The sequence below is a fragment of the Odocoileus virginianus genome, chromosome 2 (genome assembly GCF_023699985.2).
Source record: "Odocoileus virginianus isolate 20LAN1187 ecotype Illinois chromosome 2, Ovbor_1.2, whole genome shotgun sequence".
In the NCBI taxonomy this organism is placed as follows: Eukaryota; Metazoa; Chordata; class Mammalia; order Artiodactyla; family Cervidae; genus Odocoileus; species Odocoileus virginianus.
Window position 1 is genome coordinate 100,384,263 of NC_069675.1, and position 17,522 is coordinate 100,401,784.

At 65.1% G+C, this 17,522-nt stretch overlaps 1 protein-coding gene across 1 annotated transcript in view; it reads left to right on the plus strand.

The window, feature by feature from the left end:
• The window catches only part of COL5A1 (collagen type V alpha 1 chain), a 148,730-nt gene that overhangs the window by 54,887 nt on the left and 76,321 nt on the right, over positions 1-17,522 (plus strand). The window contains 7 exon segments of the mRNA XM_070455999.1: positions 5,097-5,228; positions 6,508-6,645; positions 7,908-8,174; positions 9,098-9,265; positions 9,395-9,451; positions 13,467-13,508; positions 13,719-13,781. Of these exon segments, the coding sequence (XP_070312100.1) occupies positions 5,097-5,228; positions 6,508-6,645; positions 7,908-8,174; positions 9,098-9,265; positions 9,395-9,451; positions 13,467-13,508; positions 13,719-13,781 (867 nt within the window).

The following is a 17,522-nucleotide window of genomic DNA, read 5'->3' on the forward strand; positions in this document are numbered from 1 at the left end:
GATGGTAATGACTGTGGTGGTGATGGTGGCTTTGATGGTGGTGATGAGTCACACTTTGTCTAGGCCTCATCAGGTGCGAGTCCTGCTCGGTGTCCTGCATGTTCCATTGCAGTTAGTCCCCAGGACACTATTGTGAGGTGGATCTCATAACCTGCTTTGCAAACGCCCCTGTGGCGGCCCGTGGAGAGTCAGCGATGTGCTTAAGGCCACACAGCTGGTGAGGAGGGGAGTCCTGTGCCCAGGCGCCTGTGGTCACCACCTCGCCCCTCTGTGCCGGGTGCCCAGGCGCGTGCTTCTTCCTCTGTGGAGCTTTTCATGGCACGTGTTTCCCCACCGTGTGGTCAGCCCAGCACCCACAGACTTGCTGCCCTGAGGGTCCAGAGAAGGGAAGGACAGGTCCACTCTCCTCATGTGCCAGCCAGGCTGGGCTGTTCACCTGATGTAGCTGGCGGGGAGAGGACATGAGCCCCCAGCCCGGCCCCTGCCCCAGTTCTGCTGTCCTGCCCTTGGTCTGGGGATGAAGTGTCCCTGCTCTGAGTTCACAGAGCTGACCCTTGAGTCACTGCAGCCAGTTTCAGGGTTCGAGGACGCTGGGTCTTGACCACCCCCCGCCCATTTGTGGAGACTCAGGTGGGGCCCCCAGCACCTGCGTCAGCACAGGGGTGAGGAGACGCCAGGGGTGGGTGCAGGGGTGAGACCTGGCCTATAGCCGGGGTGGCCAAGCGGTGGGGAGGTCACGGGCATGGACCAGCCCGGGCCCTGGGGGCAGCAGGAAGTGGTTTCCAACCGCAGGGAAATATTTCTCCACCGCTGCTCACCTGAATGCTGTCCAGTTCTCTCTCTCACTCCAAGGATGCTGCGAAGACCATGGAAAGAATTGTTGAGAGCCCGTCTGGCTTGGGGCTCTTCCTTTTCCATTGTGTGACCCGGGATGAAAACTGTCCCAGCAGGATGTAAAGTCTGACTTGTTGTTGGGGCGAGGAGAGTCTGAGCAGGAGGACGGCTCTCGGGAGGCCTTCCTTGTGGGAAGTCTCCCAGGACGTCAAGGAGGTGACTCGCCGAAGCCCCCTTCCCGCCCTGTGTCCCCTGGGCCAGTCTCACATGTCAGACAAAGCAGGCTCCCCTGAGGAGGGGCGCTCCGCGGGGCGGGCAGGGACCCCGTGTGCCTGCCGCCCCATGCACGCGCGTGCCTGCCGCACCTCTCTTGCTCGGAGGTGGACTCGGGCTGGGCTGCCCTCGCTCGGGCCAGACTTGTGGCCGGAACTGCTGGCCAGTGCTTCTCTCTTGCTATCGCTCCTTGGGCAGTTCAGCCCTTCTGCAGCCTCGAAAGAGGCGTCCATCTGTCCTCTCGAGTGACCGCGTCTCCGTGTACACGTGTGAAGCGCTTCGGCTGAAGTCAGCGGCAAGAGCCACAGAAGAAGCCAAGTGCGTGGCGGGAGCCCCGGGCCCGTCTTGTTTGGCCCGAGGAGGCTCGGGGTGCCTGGTGGTCCCTGGGGGCCGTGGCTTTTATTGAAAGGGAGGGGATTGCAGGATGAGGTGGCAGGGAGGGAGGGCGGGAGCTGGGAGCCAGCGGGGACGTGAGGAGCGGGGCCTCCCCCGTCTGGGCCAGGATGCTGCTCCTGTGCCCTCGGGGTTGTAGAGCTCTCCAACGGAAACTTCGCAATTTCCTCAGCTCACAGCAGGGCGCAGCTTGGATAAAATCTCATTATGGGAAAAGGCAGGACTGATCCCCTCAGCAAAAACGCCCGGCTCAGCCGAGGACGCTCGCGTCCTGTGTGTGCTGGTGACGCGGGCCTCGTGGGCTGCCCGGCCTGCCCTCGGCCGGGGGACGGCCGGCCGACAGCCTCCCTGGGCACTGGGGCTGTGTGGGGTGTGGAACGGCCACGATGACTCCCGGGCCGCGGCAGAAGCTCCTAGGGCCTCTGCAGAGCTTCACTGACCCGGTGGGGCAGAAACACGGTGCGTGGAAGGAGAAAGCCCTGGACTTCGTCAGCGCGAGGGAGGCAGTGACGGCCGCGGCCCCCCTGCCTCTCTGGGCAGGTGACGTGCCCCGCGCAGGGCGTGGCACTTAGAGCTAGACGGGGAGGTTAAAGTGTGTGGCCTGGCATCGGAGGTGTGGCCGCGGGTGTCACCTCTCTCCGTGAGGCGGGCGGGGCGGGCACCTGCCCCGTGGAGGGCTGCCTGGAAGGGGCGGCAGTGTTGTTTGCGGGCGCTGGAGACCCAGGTTGGCACGGGTGTGGGACGCGCCCCTTGGCTCCAAGCAGACCAGGCTCTGAGAGGCACGGCGGGCAGTGGCTCAGGACCCTCCTCATGCCCTTGTGGGAGTGACCCGTCCGAGCCTCGGTGGGCGCACCTGTGACGTGGGGCTGGGAGGAGGAGAGCCAGCTCCCTCGGGGGGACGCCGGGGCGCCGGGCTGGGGCCAGGAGGGGCAGCGGCTCCCGGTGGGCACTGGGGGGAATTCCATCTCTCTGAGCCTGGGCGGGGGTTCGGGACGGGGTGGGGGGTCTGTGCTGCAGCTTGGGCTGGACTGTTGCTGACGGAGGAGACGGAGTCGCAGCCCCGCGCCCCCTGGAGGTCAGCTGCCTGCTCTGGGCTGGGCTGCACTGGCCTCATGGGAACCAGGGGGCCCCGTCAGGGGGTGCAGCGGGGCCCGTGCCGGGGGGGTCCCAGAGGGAAATGCTGCTGTCGGAGGCTCACGGGCCGAAGAGGGAGCGGGCGGGCGGGATTCGCTCATTAGCTCACTGTGCGGGGTGGGCACAGCTGCTCCGGGCTCTGCAGGACGGCTGCGGGGGGACGGGCGTGCAGGAGGGGGTAGTGAGTGTCAGTAAGGGTCGGAACACCACCCCTGTCACCGCGGGGACTTCAGCGGGGCAGAGGTGGCCCAGCGGGGACCCCTGGTGAGTGCTCGCGGCATCAAGGATGAGGGGGCCAAGACCCTGCTCCAGGGCCAGACAGCGCCAGAGGCACCGACGAGGAGCTACGTGGCGCGCCCTTCCTGGTTCGACCCCCCCAGCCTCCGTTTCCCCGTCGGTAATCGGGCTATGCTGAGGTTCAGGAGAGACGTGTGTGGGGGGCGCCCAGCCATGGCCGGGCACAGGGTGGACCCCGTCACGGGGCCAGTGCTCCCCGTATTTGGGTCTCTTTGGGCTCACCCACTGTGAAGGCCGGGGGACCCACCCCCACTGACCTCAGATTCCGTCTGGGAAATGAGACAGGTTTACTGCACTGGGGACTTGACTTTCTCAGAAAACCCTGTAAACTCTTTCTCAACTAACATCTTCAGGGGCAGCCTGATGTCAAAGCCTGCTGAAGACCCCGGGCCCCTCTGTGGAGAGGCCTAGAGGGGCAAGGGAGCGCTGGAGGCCAGCGGAGGGGGGATGTCCTGCTGACGCTCAAGGCCCCGAGGCGCTGCAGCTGGGGGCCCCTGGCATCTCCCACCAGAGCTGCTGTCAAGACCCCAAGGGGCGGATGGTAGACCCCCGCCCTCTGAGGGACACGCCCACAGAACAAGCGTGAAAACCCATCCAAGGATTTGGCGAGGAAAATGATTTTTCAACACATGTGGGCATTTGCAGGGGAGGGTGGGTGGCGGAAAGGAAGGCAGCTTCACGCTGGGGGGAGGCTTGACTGGTCACGTGGACACTGCAGCCACCTGGGGAGGGAGTGGGCCAGGTGGCGACAGGCCTGGCCGCGGGCCGGGTCAGCAGGAGCGTCCCAGGGCCTGGGGTGAGCGGAGGTGTCTCTGTCAGGCTGGGCCTGTGAGTGGGCAGGGACGGCTGAGCCCCTGGCCTTGCTCGTCCCCTGGTGCGGGGCCTGCGAGCCCGGGTCCCGGGCCAGGTGCTTTGGGACACAGAGATGCTCCGGCCACGTCTGCAGCTCCAGAACCGGGGCTTTCCAGGGAGACAGGAACTATGGCGAGTGTACCGGTTCCTCCATCAATGGACGCACCCTCTGCCCACAGTCACAGCTGCGCCCCCAAAGGCCCTGAGCCTCTTTTTTCCAGTAGCTTCATTTGCAGAGCTTATATTCCCAGGTGATGCTAGTGGTAAAGGACACACCTTCCAAAGCGGGAGACATGAGAGACATTGGTTCCTTCCCTGGGTGGGGAAGATGCCCTGGAGGAGGGCATGGCCACCCACTCCAGAATTCTTGCCTAGAGGAGCTGGGGGGGGCAACAGTCTGTAGGGTCACAGAGTCAGACACGACTGCAGCGACTTAGCGCACATGCATTCAGATGTCAAGCTGCCAGTCGCAGGGAAAAATATTTTATTTGAATCGGATGAGATTTGAAATAGAAGTGATATTGTTTAATAAAAACATGTGGCTTTGACTCACAGCTCTGTCATATGGTTCTCGTTGGCTGGAGAATTTAAAGTGAGGGCCGGGAGCCCCTGACATCAGAACAGAGAAGGGCGGGGGCGGGAGGGGTGGGGAGAGGGGGGTCGGGGGGAGGGCAGCTCTGCCGGCAGAGGGAGACGAGGGAAGAGCGGGTTTGCAGAGGGCAGGCTCTGGCCCTGGTACTGGGCGGGTCGTGCTGAGCCGTGGGTGGGTGGGGCCTCTCGCCTGCTCTCTCCCCTCCATGACCCGCTCGCTGTTATGGGCCCGGGGCTGGGACAGCAGCAGGCAGCTCACTCCACACGCCCACTCTCCCCGGTGGCAGGAAAGCAGAGCGGGTGTAGGCCGAGCCCCCGGGTGCTGCAGCCAGGCTGTGGTCAGTGGTGTTCACGGGGAGGGGCCATCCGTGCGCATCGCCAGAGGCAGAGCTGGACACTGGGGGGGGGGGGGGGCGGGGGTGCGACTGGCACCTGATGAGGTGTGTGATGTGTGGATGAATGGATCAGTGGGTGGTGGGTGGGTTGATGGATGGATGGATAGATGAGTGGATGGACAGGTGGATGGACAGGTGGATGGACAGGTGGTTGGGCGGGTGGGTGGGTGGGTGGGTGGGTGGTTGGGTGGATGGGTGGCTTGGGTGAGGCAGCTCCCCCGCAGGAGGTCTGGCCCTGAGGACCAGCTCTCAGGTGTCAGGCGGTTCTCCTGGGTGAGCAGCGGGCTCCCTCTGTGCCGCCTGCTCAGAGCTTCCCTCCTCTCCCAGGGAGACATCCAGCAGCTGCTGCTCGTCTCGGACCACCGGGCAGCTTACGATTACTGCGAGCACTACAGCCCCGACTGTGACACCGCCGTCCCCGACAAACCCCAGTCTCAGGACCCCAACCCCGATGAATACGTGAGTCCCGGTGGGGGCTGCGGCCAGACCTCCTGGGAGGGGCGGGGTAGGGGGATACAGAGGCCATGGGACCCCCGTTTCAAATAAACCCAAAGGGTGAGACGAAAATCGGTCCTGGGGACAAAGTGGATCCCTGACTCGCTTTACGAAGCTCCCCGTGCTCCGAAGCGACTGAGTCACGGAGGACGTTGGTCAAGAGCCTTTCACACGAGTTTCTGGGTCAGGAGAGCCGGAGCCTGACTCAACACCAGGGCGGGCGCTGAGCGAGCCGAGACGCTGCAGGTGCCCTTGGGGGCCGTTTGGAGCTTGCGGGACAGGAGGGGCTCAGCGCTGTCCCAGCACAGAGATGGGCGCTCTGACCCCCAGAGCATCAGGGACCCCGAGGGCCAGCCTCGTCCCGAGCGCTCCCGGAACGGGTCTGATGCCGCCATCTGCCGACCGGGGTCAGCCCGCCCGTCCACCCACCCCCACAGTCCAGCAGCGCCCCAGCAGACTTGATTTCAGTTCTGTGCACCATTTTCAAATCCTCTGCCCTCCCTGCTCAGGTTTGACTCCTGTTTCCTTTAAGTAAAATTCGGGCCTGCCGGTTGCTTCTCAGCTGAGCACCCCTTCTCTCACGAGCAGGCAGGAGACAAGGGGGCACTCCATGAAGCCCCAGGGTCTTGGATTCAGTCACTAAGCCGTGTCTGACTCTTTCCCACCCTCTGGACGAGAGCCCTCCAGGTTTCTCTGACCCTGAGGTTTTCCCAGGCGAGAACACTGGAGTGGGTTGCCGTTTCCTCCTCAGGGGATCTCCCCCCATCCTGAGAACCGGGTGGACAGTGCTCCCATCTGGGTCCCTGCAGCCAAGTCCTCCTGGCCACCCCCCAGGTCCCCCCCACACACAGAGGGCGGTGCCCGCTGTGTCGTCCTCCGGGAAGTCCCTCCCGTGTGGTCTGGGCCTCCGTGGAGGTCAGGGGCCCCCAGGCGGCAGCGGCATTGCCAGCAGAACCCATGGTCCGGCTGGCAGTCCCGGCCCTCAGGCGCTCAAGGTCAGAACATCGGGCCTTTCAGAGGGCACAGGGCCCTGTTCCCTCCCCAGGATGCCCCCTGGGGCTGACTCTGCTCCCCGGAGCTGGAGGCGGGGGTGTCTGTCAGGCCCACAGGATTGGTGCTTGGAGCTGGGCACAGCCTTTGGGGTCCACTCTTACTGGCTGAGCCCGCAGGGGAGGGAGACACGGGCTGGTGTCCCGGCGGGGTGCGGCTCCCGCCTTCCTCACGCGGCCCTGTTTGCTCTCAGTACCCCGACGGAGACAATGAAGGGGACACCTATTACTACGAGTACCCCTACTACGAGGACACGGACGACACGGGCAAGGACCCCGGCCCCACCAAGACGCCCGTGGAAGCGGCTCGAGAGACCACGGAGGTGGCTGAGGTCTGGTCCCTGGGGGTTGTGGTGCGGGGTGTGGGGGTGTCCCTGGGGGCCGTGATGCGGCGGGGGGGGGGTTGTCCTTGGGACCCATGGTGCGGGGTGAGGGGCTGTCACTGGGGGCCGTGATGCAGGGTTGGGGGGGTGTCTTTGGGACCCATGGTGTGGGGTAGGGGGTGGTCCCTGGGGGCCATGGTGCAGGGTGAGGGGCTGTCACTGGGGGCTGTGATGCGGGATGTGGGGGTGGTCCCTGGGGGCTGTGATGCAGGGTTGGGGGGTTATCCCTGGGACCCATGGTGTGGGGTAGGGGGTGGTCCCTGGGGGCCATGGTGCAGGGTGAGGGGCTGTCACTGGGGGCTGTGATGCGGGATGTGGGGGTGGTCCCTGGGGGCCGTGATGCAGGGTTGGGGGGTTATCCCTGGGACCCATGGTGTGGGGTAGGGGGTGGTCCCTGGGGGCCATGGTGCAGGGTGAGGGGCTGTCACTGGGGGCTGTGATGCGGGGTGTGGGGTGTCCCTGGGGGCTGTGATGCGGGGTGTGGGGGTATCCCTGGGGGCCGTGGGGCAGGGTGGGGGGGCTGGTCCCTGGGGGCCATGGTGCGGGGTGGAAGGGCGGCCGATATTTGGCCCCTGGGTTAGGAGAGGGGGATAAGGAGGCCTCGGCGAGAATGGGGGGCTGTTTGGTGACACGTGGAGACCAGGCGTGGTGTGGGTAGGAGCTTGGCAGGAAAATGAGGGACCAGGGGACCATGTGCACTTTGTCCTCAGGGGGACTGGGGGCAGAGGGCTTCCCACAGTGAGCAGGATGCGGGGGGACGTGGACAGGATGGAGCATGGTCCCCTCCCCACGGAGAGCCTGGGACACTGGCCTGTGTGGCTCTCAGAATCTGGGAGCATCTCTTCCTCTTGTTTTTGGCTGCCCTGTGGCTTGCAGGATCTTAGTTCTCCTACCAGGGGTTGAACCCAGGCCCTTGGCAGTAAGAGTGTGGAGGCTTAACCACTGGACTGCCAGGGAATTCCCCGTTCTCTTATTTTAAGAAACTGTGAGAGACAGCTCCCCCATCCGGGTGTGCGATCCTGGGTTTTGTTGTGCACAGCCCGGCCTGGGGCTGGGCTGCCTCCCCCGGGCCGAGGGGCCCCTGCACCCCAGTCCACAGGGTCCAGCTGGCCGATGGGTCTGCCTCCCTCTCCAGCCTCGGAGGAAACCCCGGACCTGGTCCCGCTACACTGGCCTCCCCCTAACCCTGCGTGTCTGTGCCCGGCTCTCAGGAGCTGACCCAGCCCCCGACGGAAGCCCCTTCGGCGCCCGAGACCACCGTGGGCCCCGGGAAGGAGGAGGAGGACCCCGGCATCGGGGAGTACGACTATGTGCCCAGCGAAGACTACTACACGCCACCCCCTTACGAGGATTTCGGCTACGGTGAAGGCATTGAGAACCCTGACGAGAACCCCGACGAGAACCCCGACCAGAGCCCCGACCAGGGCGCCCGGGCCGAGGTGCCCACCAGCACGGTCCTCACCTCCAACGGCTCCAACGTAATTGCTTCCCTGCGAGCGGGCTCGGCCCGGGGCGGGGGCTGGATGCCTGGGCCCCTCCTTCTCTGCCCCTCACCTGCAGTCCAGGGGCGGCGGCCCTGTCCCCCTCCCCACCACACCTGGCCCTTGGCAGCTGGGCGTGTTAGATGCTCCCTGGGGCCCCTCGAGTTTAGAATCGCCAACTTGCTGGGTGGATCTCAGTGTAGAACGGAGCCTGGCCTCCAGGTCTCGCAGGGTTCGGGTGGAGATGGATGAGGTCACGCGTGTTTGCAGCCGTGCTCCTGTCTGTGGGCTGGGAGGGGGACAGGCCCATGAGCTGGGGGTCGGACGAGCAGACGAGACGTGACCCGACCTGAGATCTCCGCCAGTGACTGACCTTGGGCGGTGATGTCCCCGTCTGGAAAGCAGCCAGCGATCTCACTGACAGCCTGGCGCCCGTGAGGCCCGCCCCTTGGGGTCGTTGCCTAGTTTCCAGGTTGAAGAGGGGTTTGGCGCGGCCAGGGCACATGGCGGATGCTTGGAAATAGCCGCTGTGTGGTGCTGAGTTCTGGATGGCCAGAGGGCTCACACACGGGGCTGTGGTGGGCTCAGGCCCCTCTGCCAGCAGGCATGGAATCATGGACGTCTTACCCCGAGGCCCGGGGCCTGAGGCGGAGCCCCTGAGGGCTGGGGTTCCCCAAGTGCACGGGGCAGTCTGGCGGGGCACATCTGTCCCTGGGCGGCTCTGGTTCGCACGGCATCGTAGGGGTTTGGGACGGGTTTCCCCTTTACGAGAGGGAGACAGTGCCTCCCAGCAAGTGAGACCCCAGGCTCCCCGTGTTCTGTGACCGGGGAGGCCACGGTCCTTCAGGCCCTGAGGCCGGGGCCTGGGTCTGCCTGCTACCTGGCGTCCTTCGGCTTGACCACCGCTGCCCTCTCCCTAGCCGGCCCCGCCTCCAGAGGAGGGGATGGACGACCTGGAGGGAGAGTTCACGGAAGAAACCATCAAGAACCTGGATGAGAGCTACTACGACCCATACTACGACCCCACCATCTCCCCCTCGGAGATCGGGCCAGGCATGCCCGCCAACCAGGACACCATCTACGAGGGGGTGAGCGGCCGCGGAGGATGCCTCCCTGGGCCTCGGTGGGACCCCTGCCTCCTCAGCCGTGCGGATCTGGTGTAACCTGTGCCTTCTTTCTCCTCCCCCCTTCTCTCTCTGCGTCTCATGAACCCCCAGATCGGAGGGCCTCGGGGGGAGAAAGGTCAGAAAGGAGAGCCCGCCATCATCGAGCCGGTGAGATGCTTTCCTCTTCTCTCTCTGGAGCTAGCAGGGTCAAGGGTCAGGGGTCATGTGGGGGTTAGGGGGTTTGTGTGAGTTAGGTAGGATGGGGACCCTACTCTGCTCCCGGGGGACCCCTGCACCTCTGTGCCCCGGGCCACCATGAGGAGCCGCGTGATCTCACGGATGCCGCGTGCTGCTTTGAGAAATCCCTGGGCAGGAGAAGGTTCTGGACCTTGAATATGGGAGTGTCTGCTGATATTCAAATGGGTCAGGACCCTTTGTGCCACACACCCTGGATCCAGGCACATCACCATGCATCCAATCCAGTTCGAGAAAGAGACTCGGCTCTGGGAGGGAGGGAGCCCCCAGGGACGGCAGGGGGGATTAGCAGGCCGAGTGGGGACCCGGAGCTGCCGGTCGTGGGCGGGGAGGACCTGGTTCTGCCTCCAGCTGGTGAAACATGCAAGCTTGGTTTTCAGCCGCCTCCAGGGGATTTAATAAAACAGTTCCACGCCCAAACTCCCATTGAGTAAAACTGCCCTGTACCTGGCGACGAGGCCAGAGGCAAGTTGAACAAAATGACCGTTGATAACGCCTTAACCTTGGGAAGAAGTTCAGTGTGTGGGATTGTGGGTGTTCGCAGGGTCCCACGTTCTCTGCCCTCAGGGAGCCACGCCTGGCTAGGAGCACCCGGGCCCACCCTGTGGCCTGAGGCCCCGGCCCTGACCCGGGCGGGCAAGGTGCCACGCGATCAGCGGGAGGAGGAGGGGTGCCCTGCAGCCGCACGTGGGGGGCGCGGCCTCGGGGGCTGGGAGGCTGCTCTGGACGTGGGAGCAGGGGGCGGGGGCTGGCTGCCAAAGTCCAGTCCTGCCACATCCTCCAAAAGCGGAGGGAGGAGGCCCGCGTCCTGTCTCCCGAGGGTCACCAGCCTGGGGCCCGGGGCTCTGGCCTCCGCCGCCAGCACCCGGCTCCTGGTGGCTGATCCCAGGCGTGACTCAGGTGGAGGCTCCAGGGCCCCCCTGATCCCGGGGCGCCTGGCATGAGAACTGAGGCGGTCCTCCCGTCCAGTTCCCGTGGAACTGGGAAGGTTCTTTTGGAGCTCTGACCCCGTAGAGGCACCAGAAGTCCGTGGCCGGGGCGTCAGGACGAGGGACTGGATGACGGTCATGCTCTCTGCTCTCCCCGCCCCCTGACCTGACCCAGGTCCCGAGGGGCTGCAGCCATGGGCACACACATCCTGTTCTCAGGCTCAGGACACCCCCTTTCCAGTGCTCCCCAAGGGTCCAAGGGAGACAGGGCCTGTCTGGGGTGAGGGATGGGGTGCAGGGGAAAGGACAGGGTGCCAGGGTAGGCGCCCGAGGCCAGGTAGCCCCTTGCTCAGTGACATGAAGCACCCTGACCCAGGACGTCCGACTCTGGGAGGGCCTGGCCGGCATCTTGGTCCGGACGAGCATCCTGTTCGCCCGTCCCCCAGCATGGGCTGCCCCTGTTCGAGGGCCATAGCGTCCAGGTCTGGCTGGAGGCTGGTGAGGGGGGCGCGGGGCGTCCAACTGCCAGGCTGCACTGCAGAGGCCTGAGAACAGAGAGGGACCCGACACAGACAGCGTGTCTGCGGGGAGTCGAGTCCAGCCTCGTCCGGGGGCCATCTGGACGCGCTCTGGCCATGTCATTCTCTCCAGCCCAGCCCCCCGGCCTGATCAGAGTACCCGTGGGGCGGGGCAAGTCCCCCGGGGACATCATGTAAGCAGTTGGAACATCTCAACCTGGAGCATCACCAGCCGTCCTCAAGTCTTAGCTCCCCATAAACAGAGGGCTGAGCCCTGGGAGGCAGCGGACGTGGTCTTGACACATCCCGGCCCGTGGAGGTTGGGGGGCCGCCTGCTGTCCCCCACCTGCCCCAGCGACCTCCCTCTGGGGCGTGTGACTCGCTGTCCACGGAGCTCTTGGAACCAGCTCCTCTCTCTCCATCCATCCATCTCAGGGATGGTTCCCGCCAGAGCTGTTTCCCACTCGGATCTGGTACCCGCTGTCACGGGTCAGCATCACCAGTGGCTCCTTGAAAGGACAGGATTCCCCGGGGCGGAGGGGGACTCAGGTCAATGAGACCTGCTGCTCCAGGAGGACCCAGTGTCTCCCCATCCAGGGGCCTGAGTCACCTGGGAAGGCCCATCGCAGGCACGTCCCGCCTCCTGTGGTTTAAGGAAGGTTTTCTGGGCCCTGCTGCTTAGCAGATGGACGGACCTCCCTGTAGAGCTGTGTGGAGCTCGGCTAAGGCTGAGACCCCCCACCCTGGCGGGTGTGGACCAGGGGCTCTGCGGGCAGACCACCTCTTTGTGTCTCGGGAGCGCTCCTCGGTGGGGTGGTGGCGTGGGTCCCTTCCCCGCTCCTGGAAAGTGCAGGTGCTCCCCCTTCGGGCCCACCCATCCCGCGGCCCCCAGCCTTCCCCAGGCCCGCGACCCTCCCCTGAGGGCCCGCCCGCCGGGGGGCTCCCTGAGAACAGAGATGGTGTGTCCGCGGTGCAGCCGGGCTGTCTCCCTCAATCCCGGCTCAGCCCTGAGCCTGCTCAGCGGCCGTTGTCAGAGGAGCCAGGGAAGCCGGGAGTGATGAGGCGGGCCGGAGGAAGTGGTGTGCACACACCTCTGAGCGCACCTCTGTGCAAACACAGGGTGCGTCCTCCCGGCGTCCGGGGAGCCTGGTGGGGAGGATGAGGGGCTTGGTCTTAAGGGGCCTGGTGGCTGACTGCTGTGTGCCAACCAGCTGCATGTCCGGGGCATGCCCGCTCACCCCTAGGAAGCAGCTCCAGGTTCACTTTCGAAGGAAAGCCCATGACTGGGGAGGTGGCACTGGTCAGCCCCACAAGTGCCCGAGCTGGCTTTCTTCCGAGCAGCAGGACGCAGGTCTCCCCCGGGCCAGCGTGTGCAGCCTTCTCGTCCCTGTCTCGGCCGCCACCGGACTTCACGGGGAGGAGGGGTCCACGGAGGCCACAGGCCCTTCGTGCAGCCAAAGCCTGCTCAACAAGGCTGGACAGAAGCCCCTGTCCTGGGACCGCAGACCCCACCCCCACCGTGTTCTCAGTACACGAGCCCCCTGCCAGGGCTGGAGGTCCTCCCCTCCCTGGGAGGCCGTGCGTTGCCTCAGACCCCTGCCATGGGCCTGGGGCACCGAGGACGTTGGGGCCCACCTGACCATGGTGCTGAGCAGTCAGGGGCAGAGAGGAGGCCCAGGCCGGGAAGGGGGCCGGAGCTGAGGCCCGAGGGCAGGAGACCCCTGCCCGGAGCTCTGGCTGCAGAGATGTGAGGCCCGCTGTCCCCTCCGCTGCGGGGCTGATGGGGTCAGGAGGCCTTGTCCCCATGTGCGAGGAAAGACAGTGAGGCCGGGAGCCGGAGGCCATGTGGACCTGGGCTTGGCCGGGGGAGGGGCTGGAGGAGGGGGAGGAAGGATCCGAGTGTCTGGTGGGCCAGGCCGTGTTTCCCACGGGCTCGGGGCTGCTGCACGGAGGGAGGCGTTTCCTGCTGCAGGAGGGAGGGGCTGGGGCCCCAGCGCAGCCTGTCTGAGCGGTCAGCCCCGAGGGGCCTTGGCCTGTGGCCCCCCCTCCTCTTGTCCCCCCTGAAGCCCCGGCAGCCATCTCGCCGTCACTGGGCCCTCAGCCCGGGCTCCATGTCCCCCTGGGCTGCCGTCGCTGACGCCTGCCTGGGTGCTGCCCCCGGGATGGGAGGCCAGCGCGGGCGCTGGGGGCTGGCCCCCTCTGTCCTCTGGAAGCTGCCCTTGGGGGAAGCCTGCTGGCTGCTGTCGGGCTGGAGGCGCTCAGAGCTTGGTCACCGTGGCCCCCACCACAGCCCCACAGCAGAGGCAGCCGCTCCAGACCCGTCCCCGGACGGAGCGTGCGGCCCTGGAGGCCTGGGCTGCGGTCCTCCGGGCCACCCGGCCCAGAAGCCGCCCCCAGGACTGGGGCCGGGAGGCCGGGTCCGTGTTTCGGAATGGGGGAAGGCCGTCCTGGGAGCTCAGATGCTCTCCCTGTCTCTTCCAGGGCATGCTTCTGGAGGGGCCGCCTGGCCCCGAAGGCCCCGCGGTGAGTGTCCTGTTTCATTTCCCCTGACTTGTGGGGCGGGTCCTCGGGGGTGCAGGGAGGCCCCTTAACACTCCTGGATGGAAATCGGGGGCGGACACCCTGGGGTGGGCACTCGCCCCGTGCCCCGCTCCATGCCCGCCTTCTCCTGGCAGGCGGGCACCGCCCTGTGGCTGCATCTTTAACTCTGCCTAATTTTGTGTTTAATTTTAGGGTCTCCCAGGACCTCCAGGAACGATGGGTCCCACAGGCCAAGTGGGTGACCCTGGAGAAAGGGTAAGGACAGCCCCTGGGATCACGGGCTTGGTGGCCTCGTCCGGGCGTCCCCCCCACCGCCCCCCACTAAGGGACCGGCCTTGTCCTCACATGCACGGGTGACCACAACACACCAACGTCCTTCCCCAAACTGCCCCGACCCGGTCACCTCTCACGCCACCCCTGCTGCGCCCTCTCTCTTCTGATTTTGGGGTGGACTGTTGCCTGGCCCTGAGCTGGGGACAGGCCACTTCTGCAAGAAGCCGGGTCGTGAGCCCCTGGGGGCTCCGGGGGAGGGGCCCTGCGGCCGTGCATTAGTGGGGCTGACACACGGGGGCCTGCGGCGTCCTCCCCCTCACTACAGCTTCCTTGTTAGGAGTCAAGCGACAGATGCCGAGAGCTTGCTGTGGGTCACAGGGACGGCCCCTGCCGCCCTGGGTGGCTGCGGGGGCGATGCGGCTGAGCCCGGGATGCTGACATTCCGCTCTGACGCCTCGTGGGGTTGAGGGGACTGCGGCCCTGTGGCCGCTCCTCCACCTTGACTTTCCTTGTTTCTCCTGCTGGTCTGATGGATGCGGATGTGAGCGCGGCCAGACTCGGTGCTAATAAGTGGGTGCGGCTGTAGATCAGAGGCCCTGGGAGCGTGTCTGCACCTAAGAGACGCCTGGCACACGGCCCGGGGCAGAGCAAGGACCTCACGGTTTTGGGGAGGACGCGGCTGGGGTCTGCTTTTGAGGGGGTGTTTGGCTGTCGGGCGCCGGGGCTTTGGGGCGATGCTCCAGGCGGAGTGAGGTGCCGCCTGCAGACGGAGCAGGGGGCCGCACGGCCTGAGAGGGCAGCCGGGTCGGACTGGGCACCAGGCGGGAGTCTTACCGCGTTGCTTCACTGAGCCCGTGGCTTTGGGGGCAGAGTAGGGGGCCCTGGCTCCGTGGTGGCCTTCCCACGCATCCATGCCGCTTCCTCCTCGGCTACAGCTGAATAAGTGAGCCAAGCAAATGAGAGCCCGTCCTCCCCACCCAGGACCCGGGACTGCCATCTCTAACCCAGCTCGCGCCACAGGTCTGTGTGAGATGGGGTGACAGCCATGTCTGCTCACAGAGCCATCCTCCTATGGGCCCGGCGTGGGGCTAGGTTCAGACGTCAGCGAGAGCAGCCGTCTCTCTTGGATGTGGGATGGGACGCCGTCCACCGGGGCCACGGATAGCACAGACCACGTCTCCCACCAGCTCGGCATTGCTTCAAGTGTTCACCTGTCCACCTGGCACATTCCCCGGGTGTCCACGGCGCTGAGTCCTGCTCCGGCACTGAGGATCTAAATGTGCCTGAAACACTTGGTGGGGTGGAGGCTCCTGACCCTGGAAGCTGGGGCTTTTAGAGCTGAGCTCTCTGGAGTTCGAGGCAGGGTTCAGGAGATGGAGACCAGGGTGGGGTGGGCAGAGAGATCACCTGCTCTACGGCTTGCTGTTCTCAGGGTTGGAAGGGAACCCGGCAGCCCCCCGGCCCTCCTGGGCCCCTTCCCAGGGGGACGGGCTGATTCCAGGAGCTGACACTGCCCACCCTCGGGGCCCAATTCTCTTCCAAGGATCATCCCTGCTCACATCCCAGCATCCTCTCAGTGCCCGGATCTCCTGGTTGTCTGCTCCTTAGCTGTGAAAGAACCCTGGATGCAGAGTCAGGACCCACACGGCCACCTGCTGGTAGGGTGACCTCAGGATCCCCGGGGAGGAGAGGAGAAAGCTTCACCCTCTTAGGTTTTGTCCATTGGACCTGCAAATTAAACTGAACAAAGACCTTAACAGGAGAAAAGATAAATCATCTCATTAATATTTTTAATTTCACATGTACAGAGGCTTTCATATAGAAGTGAAAACCCGATAAATGGTTAGACTTGAGAACTTATATACCATTTTAACAAAAAGCAGTACATTGTGGAGAAGTGATTACAAAATACATGGTGGGAGGGGGCAGAAGCTCAGAAGATAAGGATGGTTCAGGAAGGTCTGTATGCAGACTCACCTGCATGCCCACTGTCCACCTCCAGTGATAAGCGTTGCCCCCCCTTTCCCGTCATCTTGGTTCGGGCGGGTGGGTGCTGGAGAATTCCCACCACCTTTGCAAAGGGAAGCGTGCGTCCTGCTTTTAGGCTGGCCGGGGAGGGCAGGGGCCTTCCCCGCATCTGTGAGTTCTCGGTTGAAGCGGCCTGTTTTGGGGTGGTGTGTTCTCATCGCGGTCATCTGCCTGGCCTCACGTGCCCGTCTGCACGTCAGAGCTGCTCACCGGGGAATCTGGAAGATCCTCGCCCCCCACCCCCACCCGTCCCGATCCTGGGACTCTGCCGCTCTTTTTTAAAATCATGTTGCTTATTTATTTACGTGTTCCTGGCGGTGCAGGTGTTTCCCTAGTTGTGGAGAGCAGACTCTGCTCTCTAGCTGTGGTAGGCTTCTCTGTTGCAGAGCGTGGGCTCTGGGCAGGCCGGCTGGATTCACGCTCAGGTCTGGGGACTGGGCACAGCCCAGGTCCCTGAGACGTGGCCAAGATGTAGGGTCCACTGAGACCCGTAGGAAGCTTCTAGCTCTACAAAGGCCGTGGCGTGTGACCGGGGGTGCCCCAGGGCAGGGTGCTGTGCTGTCTCCCGCCTCCTGGGGGCTGGGTGTGGGGCTTGGGCCCCAGGCGCCCCTGTGTGCCCAGGACGTCTTTCGTGGAGCCATCCAGCCCGGGACACCTGGTTAGTCAGCTGCTCTGCACAGCCAGTGTCTGTGAGGTCCCGGCCACAAGGCGTGGTGATGCGGGGCTTCCCCGGGGGAGGAGGGGCCGTGTCCTCTCTGTGACCTGCTCGCCCCCTGCCGTGCTGTGGGGGGGCATTACTAGCATGGTGCTGGGGCCACCTGAGTCTCCTTGTTAACCCTGAAGCCCCGGAAGCCGGAAGGAACCCTTTGTCATATTAGGGAGTGCACGGGGTCCTCCCGAGAGGGGCGGGCTGGGAGCAGAAACCCCCAGGGTCTCCGTCCAGGCCCGTCTGGCCTCCTGGGCTCAGATGTCAGTGAGCTCGTCTGGGACTTGCCAGCCCCCACCTGCTGCAGGGTGTGAGCGTGGCGGGCGGGGGGGTGGGGGTGCAGCTTCCCCCCAGGTTCTGGCCCGGCCGCAGGGGTAGCCAGTGTTCGGATCTAGACCAGGAAGTGACCACTGAGAACGCCTCTGGCCTCCCCCAAACCGCGACTGCACAGGATCGGACCTGAGCGAGCCACCCCGATCCTGAGGACCTGGGGGGCGGTGCGGCTCCTCCCCATTTCCGGGCCTCTCTGAAGCCTGAAAGCAGAAGTATCCCAGCGCAAAGGCTCGCCTGCTCTCTGGCGCTCCACGCCCAGCCCCGCTGCCTGTCCTTGTGGTGAGCTGCAGCCGGGCTCTGTAGCCAGGGATGAGCCCCGATTCGCCTGCTGCTGAGTCCCGGGCTCTGGACCAGCGGGGCTGGAGCCTGCAGCCACTTTCACAGCGTCTGAGCTCTCTGTTCCCTGTTGTCTGCGGCAGCGCGGCGCCAGGACGGCCTTGGAAAAGCCCTGTGCTGCCCTGGGAGGGCCGTGTGTCTGTATGGGGTCTGCGTGCAGCCTGCCCCGCAGCACCAGTGCTTTATAGCGTCTGCCTGGCCGGCTCAGGGCACTGATCTAAACCGGCCGGCTCTTCTTACATTGCCCTGACCGGCGGCTGCGGCGTGCCCTGCGTCCGACGCAGGCCGTGGACAGAGCAGCCCTGTCCTCGGCTCAAGTC